Here is a 25,717-nt window from a genome sequence, read left to right as displayed (position 1 = left end):
TTGGGTAAACTATTCCTTTAATAACAGTACATTCACAATTTCATACTTTATCAGTAATTACACTTTATAAAATGTTCTTTATTAATCCCTCCTAAAATCTGATATTTAGCCATTTAGAATGAATATTTTTTTAGTAATATTATCATCAGATGTTGGTGAATGTCTGAGTCAGAGAGCTCAGAGCACAGATGCCTCTCAGAGTAGTGAGGGATGCTGGTGAAGACCGTGTTCATATCAGGCTCTGGGATTATGGACAGGAGAAGGCAGGGGTGGTGCAGGACACGTACAGTAAAGTCCATCTGTTAGGACAGGAAACAGATTGCATCCTGCAGCGTGTTGTGCACCATCTAATGGCTCTATCAGCCATGCGTGAGGGACTTTGAATACGGTCCTATCAATGCAACTCATTCAGGTGCGTTTAGAGATAAGATGATGGCGAGTTCAGAAGATGAGGCATTATACACACAATGCATCCAGTCATCTTATAATGTAGTATACCCTTGGTCCAAAAGATCACTGCTTTTATTTTTCTAATTAAATACAAAGTTTTTGATTACAAATTATATTTCTGGCATAATAATAATAATAATAAAAATATATATATATATGTTAAAGTGTCTTAGTGTCTGATACTTCTTTCTTTTCTTTAATGATTTAATGATAATAATACTTAAGATGATTTGATATAGAAATCTGTAGAAATATACTGTATATATATATATTGCTGTAGCATTTCTTTCTTTAAAATTATGAAATATGCTACATAATTTCCAAATTTAAATCAAAGCAAACAAACAAACTTTTTTTTTTTTTTTTTTGATTTTGGTCTCCACTGTACATGTATCATTCATGGGGTAAAAAAAATAAAAAAAATCCTACATAAATTACATACATATTACATAATTAGTTAATTGGGGATTTAAAAAAAAATACAATTTAATATATATTAATATTACACAGTATTGATTAATAGATACAATTTATAAGTGTGCTAGAAAGTTATGTACTCCAGTGATGATCTTTAGCAGTATTCAGTGATATGGTTATTTAACAGATAAAATCATCTAGGCCACAACAAAATTCCCATAACAGGATAATTTGATATTTGATTCAATCTATTTAAAAAAGTGATTTTATTGCAAACAACAATGTGCATAAAACATCTAATATAATATAATATAATATAATATAATATAATATAATATAATATAATATAATATAATATAATATAATATAATATAATATAATATAATATAATATAATATAATATAATATAATATAAACTCCATAGTACCCAATAGCTACTTTCGGGACGAGCCCAGCGCATACAATTGATGGACGTGTGCGCTGACCAATGAGCAAAGACGTCACTCTTGGCGACCCAATGAGTAAAGGAGTACGCTCTAGATGGTCCCGCCTCCTGCAGCAGGTTAGATAGCGCAGCGGTGCATTGATCGAGTAGAACCGCGGGTCTCACGCTGCATGCATAGAAAACCCTTCCCGTGAAAGCATCAGCGAATATGTAGCTGGAAAACACGCCTGTGATCTAAATAGTGCTGATCATCGAGTGTGAGCTGGATACACGGGAGTCAGGGGTGCACACCGGATCAGGGTAAGATGACAGATAAAAGGAAACAATCACAGATATATGTTACAGATACATCAGTGTAATGGGAAAGGGATTGTGGAAAGGCTGTGGTCAGGCCTCACATTGCTGTGATTTCAGGACAAACTGCATTATATCCATACATATATACTGAAAAGTGGCCTGACAGTGATTCATATGAAAAACATGAATCATGCACAAACTGCTGTAATGTTACATTGTTCAAAACAATGCAGTGCTGTTAGCTTCATGGGGGTCTTTGTTCTGATAAAAGGCTGTTTTATTTGCTATAAACTGCAAATATTGCTATTTTTATCATTATGCATGAGATATGATTATGATTTTTGACTGTGACATCTAATTTCCTTCTTGATATCTGGTTATTATGCAACAGATCAAATAGACAGAAACAATTATTAGATTTAGTTGCTGTGTTCTGTTGAATCTAATGCTACTGTACTTCATGCACTTCTATTACTTTCACATCAAACTGTGAGTTACAGTCAAATCCGTGTGAGATTTCTCAGCAAACGCAGAAGTTAAAAGCCTAAATGGCACATTCCTCAAACAAAGGTCACGTTAGTGTCTCAAGTGCTTGATCTAACGTACAATTAATAATGAATTCAATAATTGGCCCGTCTACTCGTTATTTGATATTTGCAATTTTAGGGAACGTGAGGGGATAAAGGCCAGAAAAATATCTAAACTTTCTTAACTCATGATTACAGGAGAAGCAAAATGACATAAGAAAGGACTAATAGTTCTCACTTCATTTGCATAACAAGTAATTTAGCATCTTTTTAGATTTTTGTACTGACAAAAATATGCAAGTAAAGAAAAACACTTTAGTTTAGGGACCAATTCTTACTATTAACTAGTTGCTTATTAGCATGCATATTATTAACATATTGTCTGTTTATTATTACTTATAAAGCACATATTCTGCATCCTCCTAAACTTAACTATTAATAAGCAGCAAATTAGGAGTTAATTGAGGCAAACGTCATAGTTAATGGTTTGTTAGTAGAGCGAAACGTTATATCTGAAATGATAGGAAATAACATTATTTGTGATTTGTTTATGGTCTGTATTCCATACAGATGAACAGGATTAAATCATTTTTTACACTCGTTCTGCTATCGACTTTAATTTCAAGATCAAACATTAAACCAAAGCTGTTGTAAGAAAGAATGATAAAACAAATATAGTTTTAAGTTTATCGATAATTCCAAACCAACTAGTTGTTCACTACTGATACAGATCACTTCTGTAGATAACTTCACTCTACAGATCAGAATATCCCTGAGACTTGAGCATGGGCTCTTTTTGTTTTAGAAACCACCCCTAACACCCTAGCAACCACACTGCCATATGTTAAAACACCTTAGCAACCACGTGACACACACCCACATGCCTATAACTTTACACATGCATTTCCAAATGTTCTTGGTTATTTGTGATGGGATACTGTATGTTTTTTCCCAGTCGATCACATGTGTGTTTGTGGCGTGTTGGGTGTGGTGCCCTGCAGAAATCTGCACACTTCACCTCCTGTCAGAGTACATGCAGCTTTTTATTGTCTTATACAAATACAAATGTCACATACACTCCTGGTCCAGCCAGTGAGTCAGCTGCTGATGCCCCCCTTTCTGTGGTTTTGTGTTTATCTGGTGGCCTGTATGACTGAGCTTGACATTATCTGAATTACAGGGATGAGCAGCCTTAACTACTGTTATTTGATTCGCTCTACTGTCGTCTTATTAAAGTAACCCAGTGTCTGGGAGACGGTGGCCCTCCTTTTTTTTGCTTTTTCCATTTTTGTGTGTATGAATGTTTTGGGGCCCGGCTCCTGTTGCAGCTGGTGAGTTTCTAATTATTGTCACACTGACAGCTCTCTCCGCAGCCTCTCATTAAGTTAAAAAAGACAGAGAGAGTGAACTCAAATGAATGAGAGAGAGACATTTTGTCTGGGGCCCCGGATCCCGCTGAGCTGAGGGGTCCGGGATCAAGGAGAAAGGGTTGGGAAAATGGTGAAAGCAGCTATTTATATTTGGCCATTTCCTCCGTGAGGGGAGCAGGATTCACAGAAGTTGGACGGTTTATCTGCGGGGACCCCGCCGTCCCCAAACGTGTCTGTGGAAGCACAGCGGTCTCATTGAGTCCTCGTGACCCCCCGCTCTCAGAGCAGCACCTGCTGCTCAGATGCCTGCAGTGACGTGGCATTGATTTGCCGCACGCGTCTGTCTTTCGCTGCTTTTGTTAGAGCAGTCGGCCAAAAGCTACTGCAGTATTACGTTTCTGGGTCTTTAAGTTGGCTGAGACTGTGCTTGGCCTGAAATCTGCTTTCACTGGGATTCCTTTTCTTACTGAACAGTTGCTTTTTGGATGCTAATGACTGTGTTATAGAAATATTTTTTGATATTAATACATTAGATCTTAGATTTTAATATAAAATATATATTTTAAGATGTTTTTTATTCACCCTATCTATTTTCTAAGTGCATGTTAATATTGTTTGTTAATGTTAGAATAATATTAACAGACACTTTTGATTTTATAATGTGTTATTAAAAGTTGAAATTAAGATGAACATTATTAATAAATGCAGTCATTGTTTTTTCATGTTACTGTGTTACTGAACAATAATAACGAATCAGTCAATATATAGATATATAGGCCCACTGTTCTTTATTATAGATCAGTGGATAGGCCATGCTTTAGGCTAGGCAAATAAATTATTTGATGCTATTGTGAAGACTAAAGCGAATATAAATATCTAAATGAGTGTTAGTGTGAAACACTATTTACACAGTTTTAGGAAAGTAGCGCAGCTGATAGTTTACAGGGTTACTGGGGTAAGAGCAGTGTCAGCGCCCTCTAGTGGCGATGCGCGTCTCCTTCACTCGCTCCGCTCAGTAATTCTCAGTAAGTACAGTAATCATATGAGGCTGTATCGCAATTTTTCCATAAACGGAATAAATTAATACGATTGTTATAGGCTACTGTATAAGTTAGGCTGTTTTGTATTTTGTATTGTATTTGCACTCATGCTCCTAAATACATTTTCCAGTTCGCACGCATCTATTTTTAGTCGCAAATGCGAGTGAAAGGCTCGCACTGTCGAGCCCTGCACTATACTCATAGTCACGCAATGCTGATGTTAACATTAATAATTTGAGAATAAAGTATAACAGTAATAATAATTTGCACGGTTTGATGTGATATGAGGTAACTGATCGTTAGATTTAATCACCATTGGTAGCACGATTTATCTACAGTAAATGCTCTCAAAACCTCGTTTAGATTACATTTACATTTATTCATTTAGCTGACGCTTTTATCCAAAGCAACTAGGGGTTAAGTGTCTTGCTCAGGGACACATTGGTGTCTCACAGTGGATTCGAACCCGGGTCTCTCACACCAAAGGCATGTGTCTTATACACTGCGCCATCACCACCACAACATTATTTATGGTAATGCCTTTTTCCTCAGTTGGGCAGAACAAATGTGACAGACTTGTTACTTGTTCAGATGGCAATATATGGTGAAAATCTGTGATTGCGAAGTACAGTAAACATCCACACTGGTGCAGCTACTGACTGCCACACATTCACCTCAAAACATTAGATTCATCCGCGCCGGAGCACAACCCCACGCTAGGAAGATAATTCTGCAAGCAGCTGCAATTCCTGGTTTTCAAACAGAGATGGCGACAAAGAGGCAAAACTTACGGACTGCAGCTTTTACTTTTTTTAATTTATTTTTTTATATAAATCCCATTCATTTTGAAGAAGTAATCTGCTGAAATGGGTAGGGCCCGTTTTATTTTTTTTCCTTCAAATGAAGTTTTTCCCCCCAATTAAATTGTCCTGGTTTCTTTTTTTCCTTTTAAATGACTCCATTTTAATGATTAACTGAAATATTAGTAATCAAAAATTAATTGAAATTAATTTCTAATTAATTGAAATCATGAAACTTTAACAACGATTTATTAAAAGTTTAACAAAAATTAAACTTTTTCCAACACTATGAAATACTTTTTTTTTTTTTTTTTTTTTATTCCTTGTTTTCCATTTTGATTCGTCTGGTTTCCATTTATATAATGTGATTACATTTTAGGAATCACAACACACGTCTAATCAATTGAATTTATTTGATAAAAATTAACAACAATAATTTTCTGTATTCCATCCAAGTTATTCAGTAAATTACACTTATGACTGGATTCTGCAATTCCGTCTGTATTTTCAACATTGCAGAAATCATAAGGCCCTAAACTTTGGTTCGATTTACAGTAACTCCTGTCATGGCAGAGCAACATTTTGAAGAGAATCTTGCTCGACATGTTTATATAATTAAAGGTGCCATAGAATGCATTGATATAGTATTTTAAATTGTTCTCTGATATCTACACAGAAGGTATGTGGCTTAGGTAAGGGCAAAAATTCTGCAGAAACAGTTTTACATGTCCATTTACAAACCCTAATATTTCTCCCCAGAATGAAACGGTCTGTTATTGGCTTATTTGGCAGGGTCATGAATAATAATGCTGAGCTCTGCTCTTATTGGCTGTTTCACAGCGTGGCTCATTTCAGGAGCTCACAGGAAGGAAACACAGGGAAAATATATATTTCAATACTTTCTTGTGCAGTTATATCATTGGGTAATTATACTATAAATAAAATGCGGGCATCAGGGAGCCACTATTAATATGCTGGGCATTGAAACTGCTTTGGAATGCATGATCGCGTTTTACTTTCACTTTCAATTTCGAGATTCACGATCGCATGTACTCTGTTTATACTATGGAGCAGCAGTACTTACCACACATTTTACAAGATCAGATGCTTCAGTGGTGCTCAGGATCTGTAAATCAATCGCCATCATCCTCTGTTATCTCTTCTTACTCTGTTTATGTGGTAACTGAAATATTATGTACTGTAACAGGCTACCACTAGCAAGGAGCTAACCATGTCTCTTTAGTGGCTCCTGTTATTTTATTAGAACGTGTTTTTTGCTTTCCGTGCCTTTCTGAATACAGACACAACCCATCCCTGCTCTTCACACCCCCTGCACAGCCTGGAACATAACATTTATTTCCATGATCTGCCATCTTCGCTGTTGTCCTCGCTCGTATTTCTTCACAACACCTGCAGAACTTCTGATGGTTCAGCTGGCGGCTGGTCTAGAACATGGGCGGGTTTATGCAAATGTTGGGGGCGTAACTATTAGTGATTCCAACTGTTACGTAACAGTTTGTGTTATGTTCGCCTATTTTTCAGTCTTTTTTATTCACAAGATTTACATAAGGAGGAGGAAACGAAGGTGTTTGTGTCACTCTTATTATTCAGCTATGCCAAGGTAAAGACAGTTTTCCATTCTATGGCACCTTTAATATCCTAAATAACACTTCAGTGTAATGGCTCAGATATTTGAAGGTAACTCTATCGTCCCTGGAGTACTGAGATTTATAACAGTAGCAGTAACGTGAGCGTGTTGTTATGTTTGAACAGTGGCACCACAAGCTTGCATTGCATTGGTCATTATGTATCTTTACTTGTATTTCTGGGCATATATCACATAAAAACAAGGGTAAGACACTGAAAAGGTGGAAGTATTGTGTATCAGGAAACTGCTGCAGTACCCAGATCTGCCCTCATTTACCCGACACGTGTTTCTGTTCTCTGTTTCACAGTAATGCTGTTTGCTTGAGTAAGCCCATATAGTCAAACCTGCTCAAGCAAACACGACGAGGCCACAAGGGAGACACTCATATCTGTGTGACCACTTTTATATGGGATTGCTATTTTTTTATTTTTATTAAAACTAATAAACTGCAACTTTTTTGTAGTATGAAGGTCACATTAGTTTTTATTTTAACATTTTATATATAATTTTTGGTATTATTTTAACCTTGTCTCAGACCCAAATATTAAATTTCAAATTATGAAAATCCTTCATTTAAAAATTAGTCTAAGTTCACAGACAAAGCATTTAAATACTTTATTACACAAATATCCAAATGACACAAATGGACACTTCCTCAGTTGATGCACAGTTTTCACCACAACCATCAGCTTCACTCTGAAGTTTCTCCAAATTTTAGTGCACTTTAGTCAAAGAAGAGCTTGAAAGCAATGAGACGTGAGGTTTGAAGAAAATACGGTGGGGGAAAAATAATGTTTTATTTAGCATTTTCCTAAGATATGATTTGCCTTTTTAAGTAAAGAAATTACACATTTATTCTAAAAATGTCACCACAGAATGTATATTAATTTTAAATTGCAAATGATACATGTTGGTTTAAAAGAATTGGCAGAAATGACCGAATTCTTCTATGATGAATCTTGGACATTGTTAGTAGACAAGTTAATCTAAGCGTTAAATGTGTGTTTGAAAAGTGTCTTTTCTGAAAGTCCAATTCGTACGTATTTTATTAGGTGGCTAATTCATATAACCTCACTCGTACGATTTGTCTAATCCCCTGTGATGGGTAGGTTTAGGGGCGGGGTTAGGTGTAGGTAATTTGTACAAATTCATACAAATTGTGCAACTTGTAAAATACATATGATTTAGCACAAAGAGTGAGGTCGAACGAAATAGCCACCCTCTAAAATTGCCGTGAGATCGGGCTTGAAAGTCCACAGGTTCAAAAGTGGCCAGCAGGCAATGGTTTTAACAGACAATTTTAACATTGATTATTATTTTCATTTTTATTTTTCATTATTATTAGTCATAGTATGTATGACTAATAATAATGATAAGAATAATAAGAAATAAAGGAGAACAAAGTGGTAATAGAAAATGCGTTTATGGTTATCATGTAATTTTCAGTTCTGTTTTCAGGGGCCTTTTTGTTAAGCATCTCATAGTTTATTATGGTTTGTTTTAAACCATGATAGAGGGGTCCATTGTGGCATTTCCTCTGTGTATTTCAATGTTTAATGGCCTTATAGGGCCTGAAAATCAGTCTCAGACTCTCGAGTTCACCTTGTTAGATGGCTTGAAGGCAACATGAAATCAAAATTGACCCTATTGACTTTCATTAGACATATTCCTGGTCTTATGGCACACTATTCGCTACTCACTATTATTTCGTAATATTTCATCTGAATGTAGTAACGTCAACTTGGTTGCATATATTTTAACCACTGGGCACTGATAGTGTGTCAGGAGGGATGTAGTCCTCCACAATCCACTGCAAACTTACACTCCAATCAATTCCTGATGGATAAAAAAAACCAAGCTCTGTTTGACATTTTTGGCTTTTTAGCATCCTGTTTTACTTGGAAATACATCTCATTAACAGTTACTGTTTCATGTTGAAAGTTTGTGATTTATATAGGGTTTGTAACTAACATCAATGCACCTGAAGTGGTGTGTCACCTGTGTGTTTGAGTGGGAGAAACGGAGAAACTGAAATATTTAAGCATTTGACCTTGATCTGTAAAATAGGCCAAGGGAAAAACAGGTGTTCAGTGTGTGAAGTGACTGTTTTCCACTTCTCTGCTGCAGGATTTAGTGCACTAATGTGTTTGTTTGCCATTGTGGCAGGTCTCATGGTTTATAAATCAGCAGATATTTTGATTGCAGCAGTGAATTCATCCTCATGATGGAGCTGAGAGAAGACTGTTGTTTTCCATTGTCTATTCTTTATTGAACATGTACGTCACTAGTTAAAATAAAATAAATATCGAATGTCCTAGTCTGATTATTAAACTGCCTTAGTCCATGATGCATCAGTAACTAAACGTGAACACGTCTTAAGCTGCTATCTCAGAACGACTGGGTCCTTTTTTCACTTCATGCTTACATTTGAGTCAACCGAAAGTCTGTGGTTGGTTCATTTAGAGACTGTATTTTGCAGTTTTGCACACATTATCAGACATGCATATGGTTATAGAAGTAAAACTAATGACTGAGGATTGCACACCATTTTTAAATTATTCCGCACAAACTCTCACAGAAACATGTGCATTGATGATAGGAGATGCATGAGAGATGAAAACAATTGCTGCATTTAAATATGCCGTCTCCTATATTATATAGGCCCTAATAGGTGAAAAACGGTATGTGAAAGGAGTAGGGTTGTTCCGATTCCGATACTAGTATTGGAAATTCCACCGATACCACAAATAAATGATGGCATCGGTATCGGTGAGTACTTGAACCCATGTACCGATCCGATACCATTTTCTTAAAAGACCTATAGTTATGTCCGCTAGATTTGCTTAACGCTGCAAATCGGAAATTAATTCTTTGCTGCTCAGAATGCAAATACAGGAATTTGTACTATATTGCAACCACTATTTAGAGCAGCGAAGAGATCACTCGCATATCTGACTAAACCCTGGGCAACTAAATTACGTCTAATATTAGCCACTGGCTAATAAATGCTCCGATTTTACTTGCCAGTGTGTGAGTTGGAGGCTATGTATAAGTTTAGCACAGATATATTTTCACTCGCTGAACACTCTCCGTCAAGCGATCTGTGCTATTTTTCAGATCATCTGAATGTTTTTGACGTACCGTACGCTCTAGTGTTTTTCTCACACGCAGAGAGAGAGAGTCTTACATGTAGCGCGTCAATTCTGCATGGTATGTAAACGATATTCTTTGTTGTATTTTCCTGTCAAAATAACGGAGTTCCTTTGGAATTCTTCAGCTTTTAAGAACTGCCGGGTTTTCTGGTAGTAGGCGGAGCTAATGCACAAACGACAATCTCATTGGCTGGTGCGCACCGATTATCGTCCCTGTTTTGATTTCAGCAAATCACTTCGAGCCAATGCAGACAACTTGATTAATATTCATGAATCCAGCAGCTCGTTAATCCTTAGTGCGTTTTATATTGTTCTTAGTAGAATTCATAGTATGATTATTATCTTATCGGTATTATTGATAGTTTTTTCCCCCCATTTTTTACAGAAACACTTAATGACCAAAAAAGCACCACCACCAGTCCTAAGTTCAGTTAAAATGACTAATATGCATTCATACATGGTTACCAAGTTTTAATTCTAATTACTAAAGTTCTATCATTAAATCATTTTTGATTATCATAATATATTTATAATGCTTGACTCACTGATGTTAAGAGTGTACTTTTAGATATTTAAAAAGCTGTGCCATTTTTCAAACATATATATTTTTTGTTTACTCGCCAGACTATATATATATATATATATATATATATATATATGAAGCACACCATAAAATAACTGTATCAATTCATACAGGCCTAGTAGTACATAAAGCTGTATAACCAGATACACACCCAAGTATCGGATCAGTACTCGGTATCGGCCAATACAACAACTTTTTGAGACTGAGCTGAAGCTGGTTGCCTTAAAATTTGAAGTTGGCTCAACTTTTTTTTTTGCAGTGTGCAGATAAAGGTGTGTCGCATTTATAACAAGTTATAAGGCCGTAGGATTTCCGTGATGCAGAGGGAATCCCGGTGCAGTCGTGAACATGGGATTTACAGTATAACGAGATTGTCACGTAAAACGCGCAATCTGATGGATGGATGAATCAAAAGTAGATGAAAGGCGCCGTTTTATCTACTACATACTGAAGTACGCATGCATGACACTAATGGTGTTTTCAGCGTCTAGATAAACATGAACGTCACCAGGGGGCTGTATCATAAAACAAGTTTACCAAACAAGCCAAGCTTATTTCAGTGAGTCTGACTTATTGTCAATTGATTTGGTTCAAAATAAGTCAGGCTAACTGAAATAAGCTTGGCTTATTTGGTAATCTTGTTTTATGAAACAGGCCCCAGAGCTGCTCTGAGAGAAAATCTAAATAAACATTTCCCAGTTTTATTTGGGAAAAACCATTGTCAAATACACTCTGAAACTCAAAGGTCCGCTACAACCCGTCAAAATAAAAGTCAGGTTTAACTTGGAAGTCATGACAGAAATATATTAGTATTGTATAATGTACTTAAAGTCCCCCTGTTGTGAAAATCAAGTTTTTGATGATGTTTATTTGTCTATGTGGTGTTTTTAATATGCTTTTAGACAAGCCATCCATTAATCAACACCATTGCTGAGTATTTTCTCCTTAAAACTGTAGTTTCCCAATGGCTGACCCAAAAATGCTGTTTGAAACAGCCCTCGGTTTGCTGCGTCACAAACCAATAACCAATCACGTCAAGGGATCAATCACTAGCATGCAAAATATACCAATACCAGCACAAAACCAAACATAAATTAGAGCAAAAAACCCATGAAGCCGTGGTTTAATGGGAATTTAGAGCTTGCATTATAATCCCCTGCAACAGTGTAAAAGTAGCCCGTAGTCAGACCCACCTCTCCTGCATCAGCGCATGCTCGCGGGCGATTTCAAAAGTGTTGTCTAAAGTTGTTAAAAAGTTGTCTAAAGTACTTTCTTACCTAAAGGCTGGTTCTTGGCTGATCTAAGTGGACCAGACTTTGTCAATAAGCAAAAATCCGGCTCTGCAAGATATTTCGTCTGCACTAAATAGGTTCTGTGGTTAAACAGCTATAGGGTTAATTCATTTTATTGGGCCTTGTGGGGAAACGGGTGGTTAAATTATGATCATGCTGTTACCACATGGCGTAATACATTAGGTCTAATTCCTCTGTAATGCCAAAGGGCCTTAAAAATGACTCCGGATTGAGATGTAAAAACCGCCAAGACTTTATTTTAACTTGGCATTTATTGGTGCTTTTATTGGCAATTGACTCCTGAGTATAATTTTAGTTATAAATACTTTTAGGTTTGCACGTTTTGTATAGAAAATGCGTGGTTCTTCTCAATGCTGGTTTTCTAAAGTACTTTAAGCAGAATTTAGGATTTTTCAGTGTGAATGCTTGCAAAAGTAATCGCACAAGCTGCATGATTTGAGGTATTATTCATGTCTGGCCCGGGACGAGTTACACGCTAATGTTTAATACTTAAGGTTTGGGGTTTGTTGAAATATGAAGTGCAATAACTATTCAAAGACACTGGAAGTCTGTTAACACGATCATAAGTCTGGTTTTATTATGGAAAATGTCAAAGGAAGCCCTAAGGGATTGAGGTCCTTTTGTGAACAGAACAATTTCCTTGTATGACTTTTGCTCTAGTTCGTCTCAAGCGGTCACCCCCTGCCCTATATAAGGCCTAATACACTGAATTTGTGTCTTCCAGGGGCTTGTGTGGCCATCCTGTTTCACACACTTACGTAAGCGGCACTCATTCCCCCGTACCCTGCCTAAATCTGCTCCGGGTGTGTGTTTACAGTGTGTGTGTGTGTGTTTACTGCTGTGTGTGTGTGTGTGTGTGTGTGTGTGTGTGTGTTCACTGCTGTGTGTGTGCACTTGGATGGGTTAAATGCAGAGCACAAATTCCGAGTATGGGTCAGCATACTTGGCATACACGTCCTATCCTTTTTTTCCTTTTACACTGATAACCACCAAAAGCAGGTGGTGAAGAGAAAGTCCCATGATGAACCAAAGCCCATCACAAGCAGCTTTTAAATGTATAGAAGGCGCATATATTGTGTGTTATTCACACAAACACTAAACATCATCATGGTAACACACATGAAACTGACATAATGCAATAAACATTAATTTAACAATATTACATGTAACATACAACCCTAACGTACAAAACTGAAAAGAAAAAAACTAAGAAACAGTTATTTCAACAACAACGACAAAAAAAACCTTGAAATTTTGACACATGGAATTCTGGGAATGTCAATTTATGTTTATTCACTGTAAATTATACGTCCTTTTTCCACTTCCAAAAACTGTATACTACTGTAAAATGATGTCAAATACAGTGTTTCACCGTATAGGGGAACTTACAGTTAACCATTTAACATGTTTTTACTGTAGCATTTTTACAGTCTTTTACCGTTAAATTCAAAGGTCATTTTTTTACAGTGAATGTCATGGGTTTGAATCCTAGGGAAACCAATAACGGATTGAGTGTGTTTGAATGCAATGCCAAATGCGTAAATATAACCAGATTGTTTATGATCACAATAATAAATGAAAATATTGAAAATAATCCACAAATGGCATATTCAAAAATCTCTGCAGCCACGAGCCTACATTTGGGGAAGTCGTGGCCTAATGGTTAGAGAGTCGGACTCGTAATCGAAAGGTTGTGGGTTCGAGTCCCCGGCCGGCAGGGATTGTAGGTGGGGGGAGTGAATGTCCAGCGCTCTCTCCACCCTCAATACCACGACTGAGGTGCCCTTGAGCAAGGCACCGAACCCCCAACTGCTCCCCGGGCGCTGCAGCATGGCTGCCCACTGCTCCGGGTGTGTGTTCACGGTGTGTGTGTGTGTGTGTGTGTGTGTGTGTGTGTGTGTGTGTGCGCATTTGTTCACTACTCACTGCTGTGTGTGTGCACTTGGATGGGTTAAACGCAGAGCACCAATTTCGAGTATGGGTCACCATACTTGACAATACGTCACGACTTTACGACTTTTTTTTTTTTTTTTACTTATCAACACCTGCTGTTATTCATTTCACATGTGAAAACATTAGCCAATCATAAATAATTTACATATAGCAGTCTTAAAGGTGCAATTGAGGGCATAAAATGGACTGTTTTGTGTTTATAATAATAACATTGAGTAACATTATAAATGGACTTCTGTTAAAAATGAATGTATATCTCCTGTAGAGTATTATAAAGTGTTCACTGTTTGTTTGCATGAAGTTCCTGTGACCACCACGTTAGTTCAGGCTCTTCTGGTTTAGCTTCTGCTCCTCGGCTGCTAGTCCATCAGTGTGTGTGTGATGTGTCAGAGGAAGTGAGGCAGTGCTGGAGGGGGAAGCACACAGATTGCATTCCAGCAGGCACCAGAGCCTTGTGATTTGAGCTCCCTGTCAGAGGCATTAGGTTACAGCATCTGGGAGTTCGTCCTGGTCCACCAGAACGGCTAGTTCGACCTCATAAACATAGCACTTCCAATCTGCTGGCTCAGGGTTTAGTCATGGGATTTGAAGTTTTATGAGGTGATCTGTATTTGAATCAGTGGAATGTTTGGTTCAGACAGGATCCGTTCAAACTGTTTGCACCATTAGTCAAATCTTCTGCACACTTGAGGATCATATTACTCCTTGTTCTTGACTCATTTGAGTCAGACATGACCAGTCGTTCAGTGCAACTTGTGAACAATCGGCCCAAAAGAATGATTCACTGGGAAATCTGACATGACTCTCACTTTTTGGAGCAAATTTAGGACGTCCATAACACAACAGCGTCGGCTTTTATTCTGTGTTTTCTTTTTAAAACGACAAGGAACAGTAGCTATGTTTTTATTAAATGTAGTGAAGTAAAGTAATATATTGTGAATATATTCTGCTTTGGTTTGTAGTAAAGTAAGTTTCCCTAAAAACAAATACCTGGAAATACGGATGATCGAAACATTAACTAATAAAGTACCCAAACTTGTATTAACTAAAACTTATTTAAAAATTGTGTTCATTAATTGAAATATTAATTTGATTAGCTGAAATAAACTAGAATATACACTGCTGGTCAAAGATTTGTAATAATTATGCTCTATTATGCACATTTATTTGATCAAAAATACAGCAAAAACAAATATTATTATGATTTCTGAAGGATCATGTGACACTGAAGAATAATTGGCTGCTGAAATGAAGCTTTGTCATCACAAGAATAAATGACATTTTAAAATATATTTACATAGAAATGTCATTTTAAAGTCAATTTGACCATTTTTATTTACTTATTTAAATTTTTGTAACAATTACAAACTTTTGACTGGCAGTGTAAATATTATAACCTTAACAAAAAAAAAACTAAAACAAACTTAAAAAGTGCTATAAAATACTAAAATTGAAATATAAATATTGCTAAATACAAATGCTTAATAAAATGGCAAAAGCTCTAAAACTTAAACATAAATTAATATTATTAATAAATACAAAATATTAAAATTTGAATAATATTTATAAATACTTTAGAATAATACTAAAATAAGAGACTTGCAAAATAAAATGCTTTGTTACTGGTTACCACTGTCTAAATGTACAAATCTGGTTTAGCCATGAAATCAAAATGGACCATATTTTTATTCATAATAATATCCCTGATACTTTTGTTTACGGTTCACCGTCAATCATTCGAGTCCCGCCCCTACAATATTTCCCACTCAATATTCTGCGTAATTCTGAAATGTGACGCTTTTGTGTAGGTTTTTAAAAGCAAACGTTTGTCCAGACAGCTTGAGACGTTCAGTGTTATCCGTATATTGATGAATGGATATATTTTACTGATCCTGCATACCCATAACACACTGAATAATGCAGAGACTGCCATGCATACCACAGTACGAAAAGTGGCATCACTCTGTAATATAACCCTGCCATTCATCATTACCCATCTCTCCCCTGTCGCCCCTTTCTCTCGGACCCCCTCTGTCTGTGATGGCACATGAAAGCTTCTCCCAGCTCGTCAGATCTCCAGCGGCTGTCCGTCACTCATCACACACTCGCTGCATGCTCGTCAGGCCCTGGTGGCGGGCTGAGACGCTGCAGAAGAACTGAAGGAAGCAGTGAGCGACACCATCACCCTCTCACCTCAGCAAGACACAATAGAGAGAGGAAGCTGTGCACTCTTAAGGTGCAGCAGAATGTGTCATGTGTGGTTTAGCTCTATTGCCGCAATGGTTGCAGCATTGCTAATCCAGCTGTAGACCTCATTTGTTTCGGTTTGCAGTGCACGCACTCGTCTTTTTGAATGCACAGGTTAGTAGTAACAGGTTTCAGGGGAGTGGTGAACCTTACTGCAGGTTACAAAGCATGATTACCTGTTAACCAGCGAGCAGCAATATGAATGTGAAGAAGAAGATATGTCACAAATTTGTTGTCAATGCCAAGACTGGAAAAGGTCACTAACGAACCTGCGGATTTCGGATAAGGTGGGGCTTCTTTCAATTTTTGTGCATTTTCAGCATGTTTTTGTCCTCCAGGAAATAATTTATCAGCACTTTACACGTACAATGAGCATCAGAGGCGCTTGCATGTCTCGCCTGAAAAGCTTTGCATCTGTGAAACCTGGCCTGTTACAAAACCTAGGTAGACTGCTACCGTCTAAGATGACATTATAACAGATGGAACCTTGTAAGTGACTGATGTTAATTTTGTTATTAAAGCGATAGCCCCTTGAGAATTTGCAATGTTTTACATGAGCAGCGTCTCTCTATGAAGCACAACAAATAAAGCTCTGAACAGGAGAATTGACTTTCTTTTGATTCCGGTAGCGTTTGATGTTAGCATATCGCTGAGCTAACAGCTCAGTATTCTAATTAAAATAAAAAACACGAAAACTAGCTGCAAAACAAACACCTTAACTCGCCAAATGAGTCATTCTGTGCAATTTATGAACTGATTCAACAGGTTCATTGAAAAGAATGATTGTTATCCGAGTCGGTTTAGGTTTCTTTCAGTTTAGCTTAATGAGAAACGGTGTGTTTGATGCTAGCATGTTGTTAGCAAATGAGACGTTTATTGTGAACTAATTCACCGAATTGGGTCAAAAGAATAATTTATGGTCTTGGTTTCTTTCAGTTTGATATAACAAAGAACAGTATGTTTTTTATGAAATGTAGAGAAGTCTCAACTTGCTTTAGATTTGTGTTAGCATTTCGCTAAGCTAACAACTCTGTATTCTAATTAGCATACAAATATGCAAACAATTGCTATACACTGTAATTGAAACACAATTTTACCTGTTTTTCAGTGTTGAATTAAATATAATCAACATTTCTCTTCCTCCACCATCTTAGATGATTTATTTTTTTCAGTGAGCTTGGTGCATTGTGAATCTGACTTTTCTGTGAAGTTTTTGTGATGCTGCCTTCAAACTTGGAGTTTCCTTAAATTTAGAGGAGACTCAGTCAGTCACTTCTTTATAGAGAGGTTATAATACAGAGCTATTTTGTGGCATTCATAGCATTCACATGTGAATTCCTCCTTTTATCCGTGTCCGTTGTAGTTGGCTTTCACTAGATGCGTGTCGTGAGGCGAGTGAGATGCTCCAGATCACCTCTGCAGTTCCTCTTGATCTTATCAGGGTTGTTGAATGTGTTGATGGATGTTGAGATGTCCTCAGATTGGCTCTAAACAGGAATGAATGGGGAGCAAACCTCTTCAGGTTGGTTCAGTTCATTGCTTTAGCTTCAATTTTTATGACGTTACAGTGAGTTACATGAATATTTACAAACATAAGTTTCAAAAACATGCAAATTTGGACACGGTTTCTACAGCGGCGTTTCTGGTTATCAGAAGTTATCATTTTTCATACTGTACAAAGTTATTTAGTTTTAGAATTTTAAATATTATTTCAATGTGTATTAAGACAGTAATATTGTAAATGCAAGTTAAAACAAATAAAGAAATAGCCCCGATAGTCAATAGAGCACTGTACTCTTATTGCTTACATCTGTATCTCCAAAATGAAGGGAGTTTTTTTCGTGCTTTATCTCGTGACTTATCATTTGTAAAATCATTTGGCGAGGTTGTAAATGTCAAAGACATGAACCTGTGGGACAAACCAAACACATCTGTGCTGTTCCACCCCAACTCAAATGAGTGAAAAGGTTTCTGGGACGGCAGAATTTAGGGCTGAGAGACAGATGGAGAGGGAGGATAGCGGCTCATTCAGTTCTCCTGCCCTCAATAGTGTGTCTAGAGTGCAGATGTTCTGCTCTCTTCTCTGAAGTGCGTCCCTTTTACCAGCAGATGCACACGGCTGGAGGTTTCTTGAAGCTAACGTGTTTATCAGACAGCAGCATAAAAGCACTGAAAGAGCGCGCTTCTGAGAAGCGGTGCCCTCTGTGCCTTTTGTGATGATAAACTCAGACAGCAAAGAGCTGCAGAGCGCTTCTGTTCTGTAGCCGCATGTTTGCTGCGTCTTCAATGGGTAAAAATCAGAACTGGAGTTTAGGCCTAGAGGCTTTTGAAGTCTCTCTCAATGACAAGCATCATTTCCTCCCCTTTTCTTCACTTCTACCTCATATTTGCATCCTTTACAGGGGAATGTTTCTAAATACAATTGGTCTGATACCTTATTCTTTATATCTGTCAAAGCATTTCAAATTATCGTCAGTGTTTGCACAGTTACAATTATTTACATTTAGTCATTTAGCAGACGCTTTTATCTAATGCGACTTATAATTGAGGACAATAGAAGCAATCAAAACCAACAAAAGAGCAATGATATATACGTGCTGTGACAAGTCTCCACTAGCATAACGCAGTACAAGTAGCAAGGTTTTTTTATATAATGATATATTTTCAGAATAAGAATAGGGAGCGCTAGTGATAGAGGGTCTTTTTTTAAATAAGAGTAATACAAGAATAGACAAAGAATAGAGAATACTAGGGTTAAACGGTCATTATTTACAATAAGTAGATAGAAGAGAGAAAACTAGTGTTAGAGGCACCTTATTTTTTATCTTTTTAGAGTTAGAATAGAATTTATTATTTTTTTGTTTAAATTAAAAAGAAAAAAGTAGATAGAATAGAGAGTGTTTTCAGTATCCATTCTATTTTTTTCTATTATATATTTGTATATAAAAGGTGCATTAATTGCATTTATATGCATTAATTTGTTTTAAAAATATACTATTATACTGTTATAATATACTGTATATAAATACACACATACAGTATATATATTGAAAATATTTACATTCATATAATATATCTACATATAGTATACATTTAATATTATAAATGTAAAAAATGTTTAATGTGTGTGTTTGTTTATATATATATATATATATATATATATGTACACACACATACACATATATTATGTAAACAAAAACTTTTATTTTGAAAGTGATTAATCGCAATTAATCGTTTGACAGCACTAGTATTTAGCCAATGTTTAGTTCCTGAGTTTTCAGTAGGAACACCTTTAAGAAGGAGATGAAGAAGACTGCCAGAGAACAGACAGATGACAGGAGAGAAAGCAGTGATGGAGAAAAGGCTGGTTTGAGGAGAATGTGATAGTCAGATTAGCGTGTGGCGTACGATTGGCCTTCGCTTTGTGTTCTCTGGCTGTGAACTCAGCTATGCGGTGGGAGTGGATGGACTGTAGGCTTTGTCTGCCAGAGTTAGGGAGTGTGTCTGACTGTCTCTGCACACGGTTGTTAACTTTGCCTCCCACCGTTCATTAATCTAATTAGTGAGACTGCTAGAGGTTTGAAGTTCTCGTAATAGAACTCGTAATATAGATCTGGTTTACCATGCAGGGGAGTTTATTATTGTGCACGTTAGAGATGTGTGAGAACTTCAGTCATCGTGTCAAATCATTCAACGCAGAAACCACCATCTGACAAAACGCCCCTGTTGTACTTGTTTGGGGTGTTCAGAAGCAAGAGGTTGGTTACCAGACAATTTGGTCTCACACAGAGGTGTTGATCTGTTCCTAAACCTAGCGAGATGTGTAGCGTGCAGCATGTATAGGCAGTCAGAAACGTTATGCTGCTGTCTAAGATTCTTTGTTCTGGTCAAAATCTGAGGCAGCAATGCAATGCATGCGTCCATGTCCAAAATTGCACACTTGATGTAGTCATGTGGCCGTCACTTGCATAGCCCTACTCTACGAAAGCTATTTTTATTTATTTATGTATTAAACTTTTCTGGACTCTGTTTTAATGGTTAAATACATTTTTAGTAATCAGATAGCATGCCTGTTTAATTGAACTCATTAAACATATACAATTTTACATTTTTTTTTTTTTTTTTTTTTTTTTTAAGTTGACCAAAAATTGCATTTCTAGGACCCCCTTTTTTCCCCCAAATTTGGTTTTAATTTTAAGTAAATTTTCTGGATTCCATTTTAATTGATATTCATTTTTATATTAATATATTGAATCAATCAATCAATTGAATACATAAAATTATAACAACTTAGTTACATTTATTATTTTTAACAATACATATGCCCTATAAAATGTTTGTTTGTTTTCAGAAATTGTTTAACATTTTCTGGAATTGTGATTTAATACAAATGTATCATCAAAAACAGAGGAAATCAAAGCAGTTAATCTTTTTAAATGCAGTCAAATCCAAATTAAATACTGATTATTATTATTTTTGCTAAACCGATACAAAAAATGTTTGTATTTTACTATTAAAATATTGAAGAAAAATTGCATAGCCTAATTAATCCTTAAACAATAAAGCTTAAAATAAAAATGTATTATTATTACTTAACACATTCTACTTAAAGTAGTACAATATCAAGATGTTAAAATATTATGTGAGATGGTGTTGAGGGAAATATATGAATTTGCAACATAAATCATCGCCTCAGGAATTGTTCTCGTTTTTACTTTTACTGAAGTCTGCTTTCGGTTTGTCTGGTATGATATCTGGATCTTATAGATGGGAAGCCACGTTCGCGCTCTTAAATTATTATTATTTTTTCCTACCCATGCGCTCGTTATCCTGTACAATGCATTTGAAATGAAATGGCGTATCCTGTTTGCGCCCTACTTTGGGATCTGCCTTTTCCCATCTTCCTGACTCATGTTTGGACAATAGACAATCGCTGGCCATCGTTCTAGAGGAAGTGATCTCTCGCTTTGACTGCACGGACATCATTTGACTATAAACTGTCCTCTGGCAGTCATTACGTTGAGGTTTTAAAACAATGGTCATCTTCATCAGTTATTTATTTAACAAAATGGCACACAATCGCTGGGGAGATCCTTGTCTTTGGCGAGTAGACGGTGGTAAATTCCCGTTGTACACTACTGAGGGTGTGTCCAGCAAGGGCTTCGCCAGCGCTCATGCCAGACGCTTCGGACGGGAGATGTGTGTTGCATTGGTTTCTTTCCAAAGTCGTTGCAGTCTGTTTCCATTAGTTGTTTTCCTTTCTTGTGTTTGTCTTTGTGAACATGCCGTTTTGTTGAACTTTGATTAGATAATTTTTTCTTCTTTTCTAGGTCTGCCATAGAGCATCTATACTAAGATATCCACAGCTTTGATGCAGCACAGGTAAGCATTTATACTGACGTTTATACACAAGCAGGTACTGATATTCTGAGTGGTTGTTTGCTAGGTGTTTGGTATCATAAAGATAAGGTAAAGATATCATATTGAGAAAATGTGTGTTTATGATGATGATAAGCTCTGGACTCTGTGTGGATTAATCTAACAGCCGAATATAGAACAGCAATATACAGAAATAAACACGACAGCAGCCAGTCAGAAGCCACAGTGCATGTCTACAAACTCAAACGCATAATGTTCATGGTGCTTTCAGCATCTGCGTCTCAATATATGAGGACATGAACACATAAACGTCATCTCCAGAGCTGCTCTGACAGTCACTTCACAAGCACTTTACAGTTTCTAATTCACACCGAAACGCTCTTCACGACTGAAACCGAAAGATCTTTTGAACAAGCCGTCAAAATAAAAGTTTGGTTTAAATTGAAGATATTGTGAAAGAAATAAATTGCTATTGTATACAGAAAAGTAATAAAGTAATGTTAATAACTAGTGCTGTCAATCGATTAAAAAATTTAATTGAAAATACTAGGATTTACCTGTAAATGTGTTGAAATAAAGGAATGCATGACAAACTAGTTTAAGAAAACAATAGCATTATGAAGAAGAATTCGAACTGTTCTGCAGGTGCATTAGAGCTAACATTAGCATCATGCTACATAAGACCATTTATGAGATTAATAGTACACTTTTACTCAGAACTTACTTTAAACCACCATCGGGTGTTTGTAATAACTTCCTTTTGCAATCACATGTATATACACACTTTGGGCGGCCGCGGTACATTATAAATGTAGCCCAAAAAACGGCTCTGTAATTTTTCCCGCGACTGTATTTTCAAAATAGCCCAGTTGTGCGGGAAAACTGGTTCGCTGTACCCTTATCACATATGAGTATACATATCTCTCGCTCGCTCTCTCTCTCTCTCTCTCTCTCTCTCTCCACGTTCGCTTCACTTTTATTGAGCCCGGTGCATCATAATAATCACACAATCCCTGCGTCCCAATGTGCATACTATCAATGTAAATAGGCAGTAACTATAAATGACTAATATCACACAGAATTTAGGATGGATAGTGTGCACATTGGGACGCAGGCAATGATAGATTACCAATGAATGATAGATACCTTACGCGCTGCGATGACGGCAATGTTGGGGTCAAACCTTATCAAACGATTAATTTGCGCTAAAAAAATATTAACGCGTTCAAATTTTTTGATTAATCGCATGCGTTAACGCATTAACGTTGACACCCCTAAAAATGGTCAAAACATGACCTACATATATACGATTTTCTCTGATCCTTCCATTTATGCCGATCATCTTGTATTCGGACCCGTAACTCATTCAGGACATGCGCTAGGGCTTTCCTTACGTAATATATCTAGTAAAAACTCGTCAATGGTGGGGAAAGAGTTGATGGTAAATTAATAAAACTATTGATATTGTATGATATGGAACAAATACTGTGATGATATTTTTGGCCTAGCCTTAATGCTAGGGCATTGCTAAGCAGTTTCTAAGTGGTTTTGGATTATCAGAACTAGTAAAAACATACATGGATAGTTGCCAAGGTTTTGTTTCGGTATCAGAATTTTTGTTGAAGAAATCCATTAATTTCAGTAGGAATCCATACGGTTGGGAATTTAGCGTTAGTACAAAAGCTTTCTCCATGTAGATTTTGCTTGGTTTGAGTTCTAACCCTATTAACAAAAGACAATGGATTTTTTCACCAACATTTTGTGACTGCACCTTTAGACTTTTACATTATATAACCAGTCAAATTATGTGGTCATTGTGTTTCCAAAATCTGCATATCAGTTGCAACAAATGCTTTTTTGAGTATTAAATGTACCTGTATTCATTTTAGTCCAGACACTCCTTGTGTCTCAGTTTAGGGCGTCATTTCAACGTTTTTGTCGCTGGATGGCATTTGTTTAATGAAAAAAGAGTCCAAAGACCTTTAGAAAGTAGGTCACTTATGTTGTGGCCTGGAGATGTTCATGAGAAGGTGAACAAAGATGTAAACCCATTCTGACAGCCAGGTTTGCTGTCCTGAGCCTTGCAAGCCAATCAGCGTAGGTCTGTTCTTGAGAACGCTACCTGCTCATATCCTTTAGGCTCAAAGGTCTGCAGTGCCTGATTGTTCTCCAGTTCGCTGTTGTTGTTGTTTTTGTAATACAAAATTGTCATTTTAGATCCAGCATGTCAGGCTTAGTCATCCAATTGAACATCAGGAGCTCTATAACTTCCAGTTTCTCTCCAGAGTGTTCCCGGCAAATGTCAGTAGTTGTTTACGGAGTTCATTTGAAGATTTCTGTTGGTGTTCCAAAAAGCAATTTGACCTTGAAATGGGACATTGGAAGAGATTTAGTCTTTTCTTAAATACCAGAGCTTTTTCATCATTGCTTTCAGTTGTTAAAGAGACTCAAGTTCCACTATGTAACCTCAATTCAATTATTGTCTTCCTCAGTGTTGAAATAAATCCAAGATGACGGAAGAGGTGATTGTCATCGCCAAGTTTGATTACATTGCCCAGCAGGACCAGGAGCTGGACATTAAGAAGAACGAGCGTCTCTGGCTCCTGGACGACTCCAAGTCCTGGTGGCGAGTACGAAACGCTACCAACAAGACGGGCTTCGTGCCATCTAACTACGTCGAACGGAAGAACAGTGCCAGGAAAGCCTCAATCGTCAAGAACCTCAAAGACACTTTAGGTGAGGCCGCAACTTCTGCTTTACTCAAGAACATCTCCCAGTTGTTATTCGATTAGATCTCTAGATTCAGAATCTCGTTTCTTCAAACCCATGTAACCTCAATCAGCAGAATGTCCACAATTCACCAGAAGTTATTTAGCAGAATGTCTCTCTTTCATTCAACGAAAGTGAAAAAGTATGTTACCAAGCTCCAGAAATGATAAAAACACACTAAACTCTGACTTCTGAAGCCCTGTAATAGCTTTGTGTGAAAGACAGACACAAATTGATGTTATTATACATCGAGAATCTTGATTTATGCTCGAATTCTGCAACAACTTTGGTTGCATATAGAAGGAAGGGTTGAAGTAACATGAGTTAGGGGTGTTCGATATGACGATTTTTGATCGTGGACGATAAAACTGTCTCCACGATCTGCTTTTGAAGAAATATGGTAGCATCGCGCTGCAGTTCTGGCGCCTCTGTCTCTATATACTGTACTCAGCAGTAGAGTTACTCTCACGGGACACTGCACTTATTCGCGATCACAAAAGTACATTATTTGCGTGTGCTTTAAAGCCTTGCCGGTTAAACTTTTCAGTCACGCGCTGGTCTGACGAACTAAAAAGCCTGTCTAACAGCGCCTGATTACTCAACTAAGTTATCTTTTGAACTAATACTGTCAAAACACACAAGGTTTATATATAGACTCAGCGGTTTACTTTCATTTTAGACATGACCAACTGAGACAAACAGATGCGTGCCTGTATATTAGATCTGTGCAGGTCTTAAACTAGGGACAGGACTAAACATGCTGCCGACTGTCATCAAAGGGATAGTTCACCCAAAAATTCAATTTCTGTCATTATTTACTCACTCACGTTGTCCCAAACCTATATTAATTTCTTTCTAGTGCTGAACACAAAAGAAGATATTTTGAAGAACGTGGAAAACCAAACAGTTGCTGGTCCACACTGACTTTGATAGTAAAAAAAAAAACAAATCCTATGGAAGTCACTGAGGACCAGCAACTGTTTGGTTTTCCACGGTCTTCAAAATAGCATTTATGTTCAGCAGAAGAAAGAAACCCATTCAGGCTTAAAACTCATTTTGAGTGAGTAAATGATGGTATAAATATAAAACACTATGACCGAATCGACAGACAGATAACAGAATTTTTATTCTTTAATGTTAAAGCAACAAAACACAAAGAAAAAACCCCAACTCTCTACTCTTGACTGAAAACAATAATACAGTTGCTTTAATAGGAATCGATCTATATCTTTGCCCACTTTGGCCTAAACATCCTTTGTCTTTATAATAGAGAAATGAGTTTGGCTGTACTGTGCAGACAAAATAGTAAAACCAACATGACAAAGAA

General features: G+C 36.8%; 1 protein-coding gene across 3 annotated transcripts in view; it reads left to right on the top strand.

Moving 5' to 3' along the window:
• The first annotated feature begins 1,432 nt into the window (after positions 1–1,432).
• LOC306863290 (SH2/SH3 adapter protein Nck1-like) overlaps positions 1,433–25,717 on the top strand; it is a 45,354-nt gene continuing 21,069 nt past the window's right edge. The window contains exons 1-3 of one of the 3 annotated variants that reach the window (XM_079406539.1): positions 1,433–1,612; positions 21,573–21,624; positions 24,114–24,357. In XM_079406539.1, the coding sequence (XP_079262665.1) occupies positions 24,132–24,357 (226 nt within the window). In that variant the 5' untranslated portion in view covers positions 1,433–1,612; positions 21,573–21,624; positions 24,114–24,131. Of the gene's footprint in view, positions 1,613–16,204; positions 16,530–21,187; positions 21,442–21,572; positions 21,625–24,113; positions 24,358–25,717 lie in introns of those variants that run through there. The other 2 variants (XM_079406541.1, XM_079406540.1) reach the window with 2 other exon arrangements.

This window comes from Barbus barbus, assembly GCF_936440315.1.
Source record: "Barbus barbus genome assembly, chromosome: 44".
NCBI lineage: Eukaryota > Metazoa > Chordata > Actinopteri > Cypriniformes > Cyprinidae > Barbus > Barbus barbus.
This window is presented reverse-complemented; position numbering and strand designations above follow the sequence as displayed.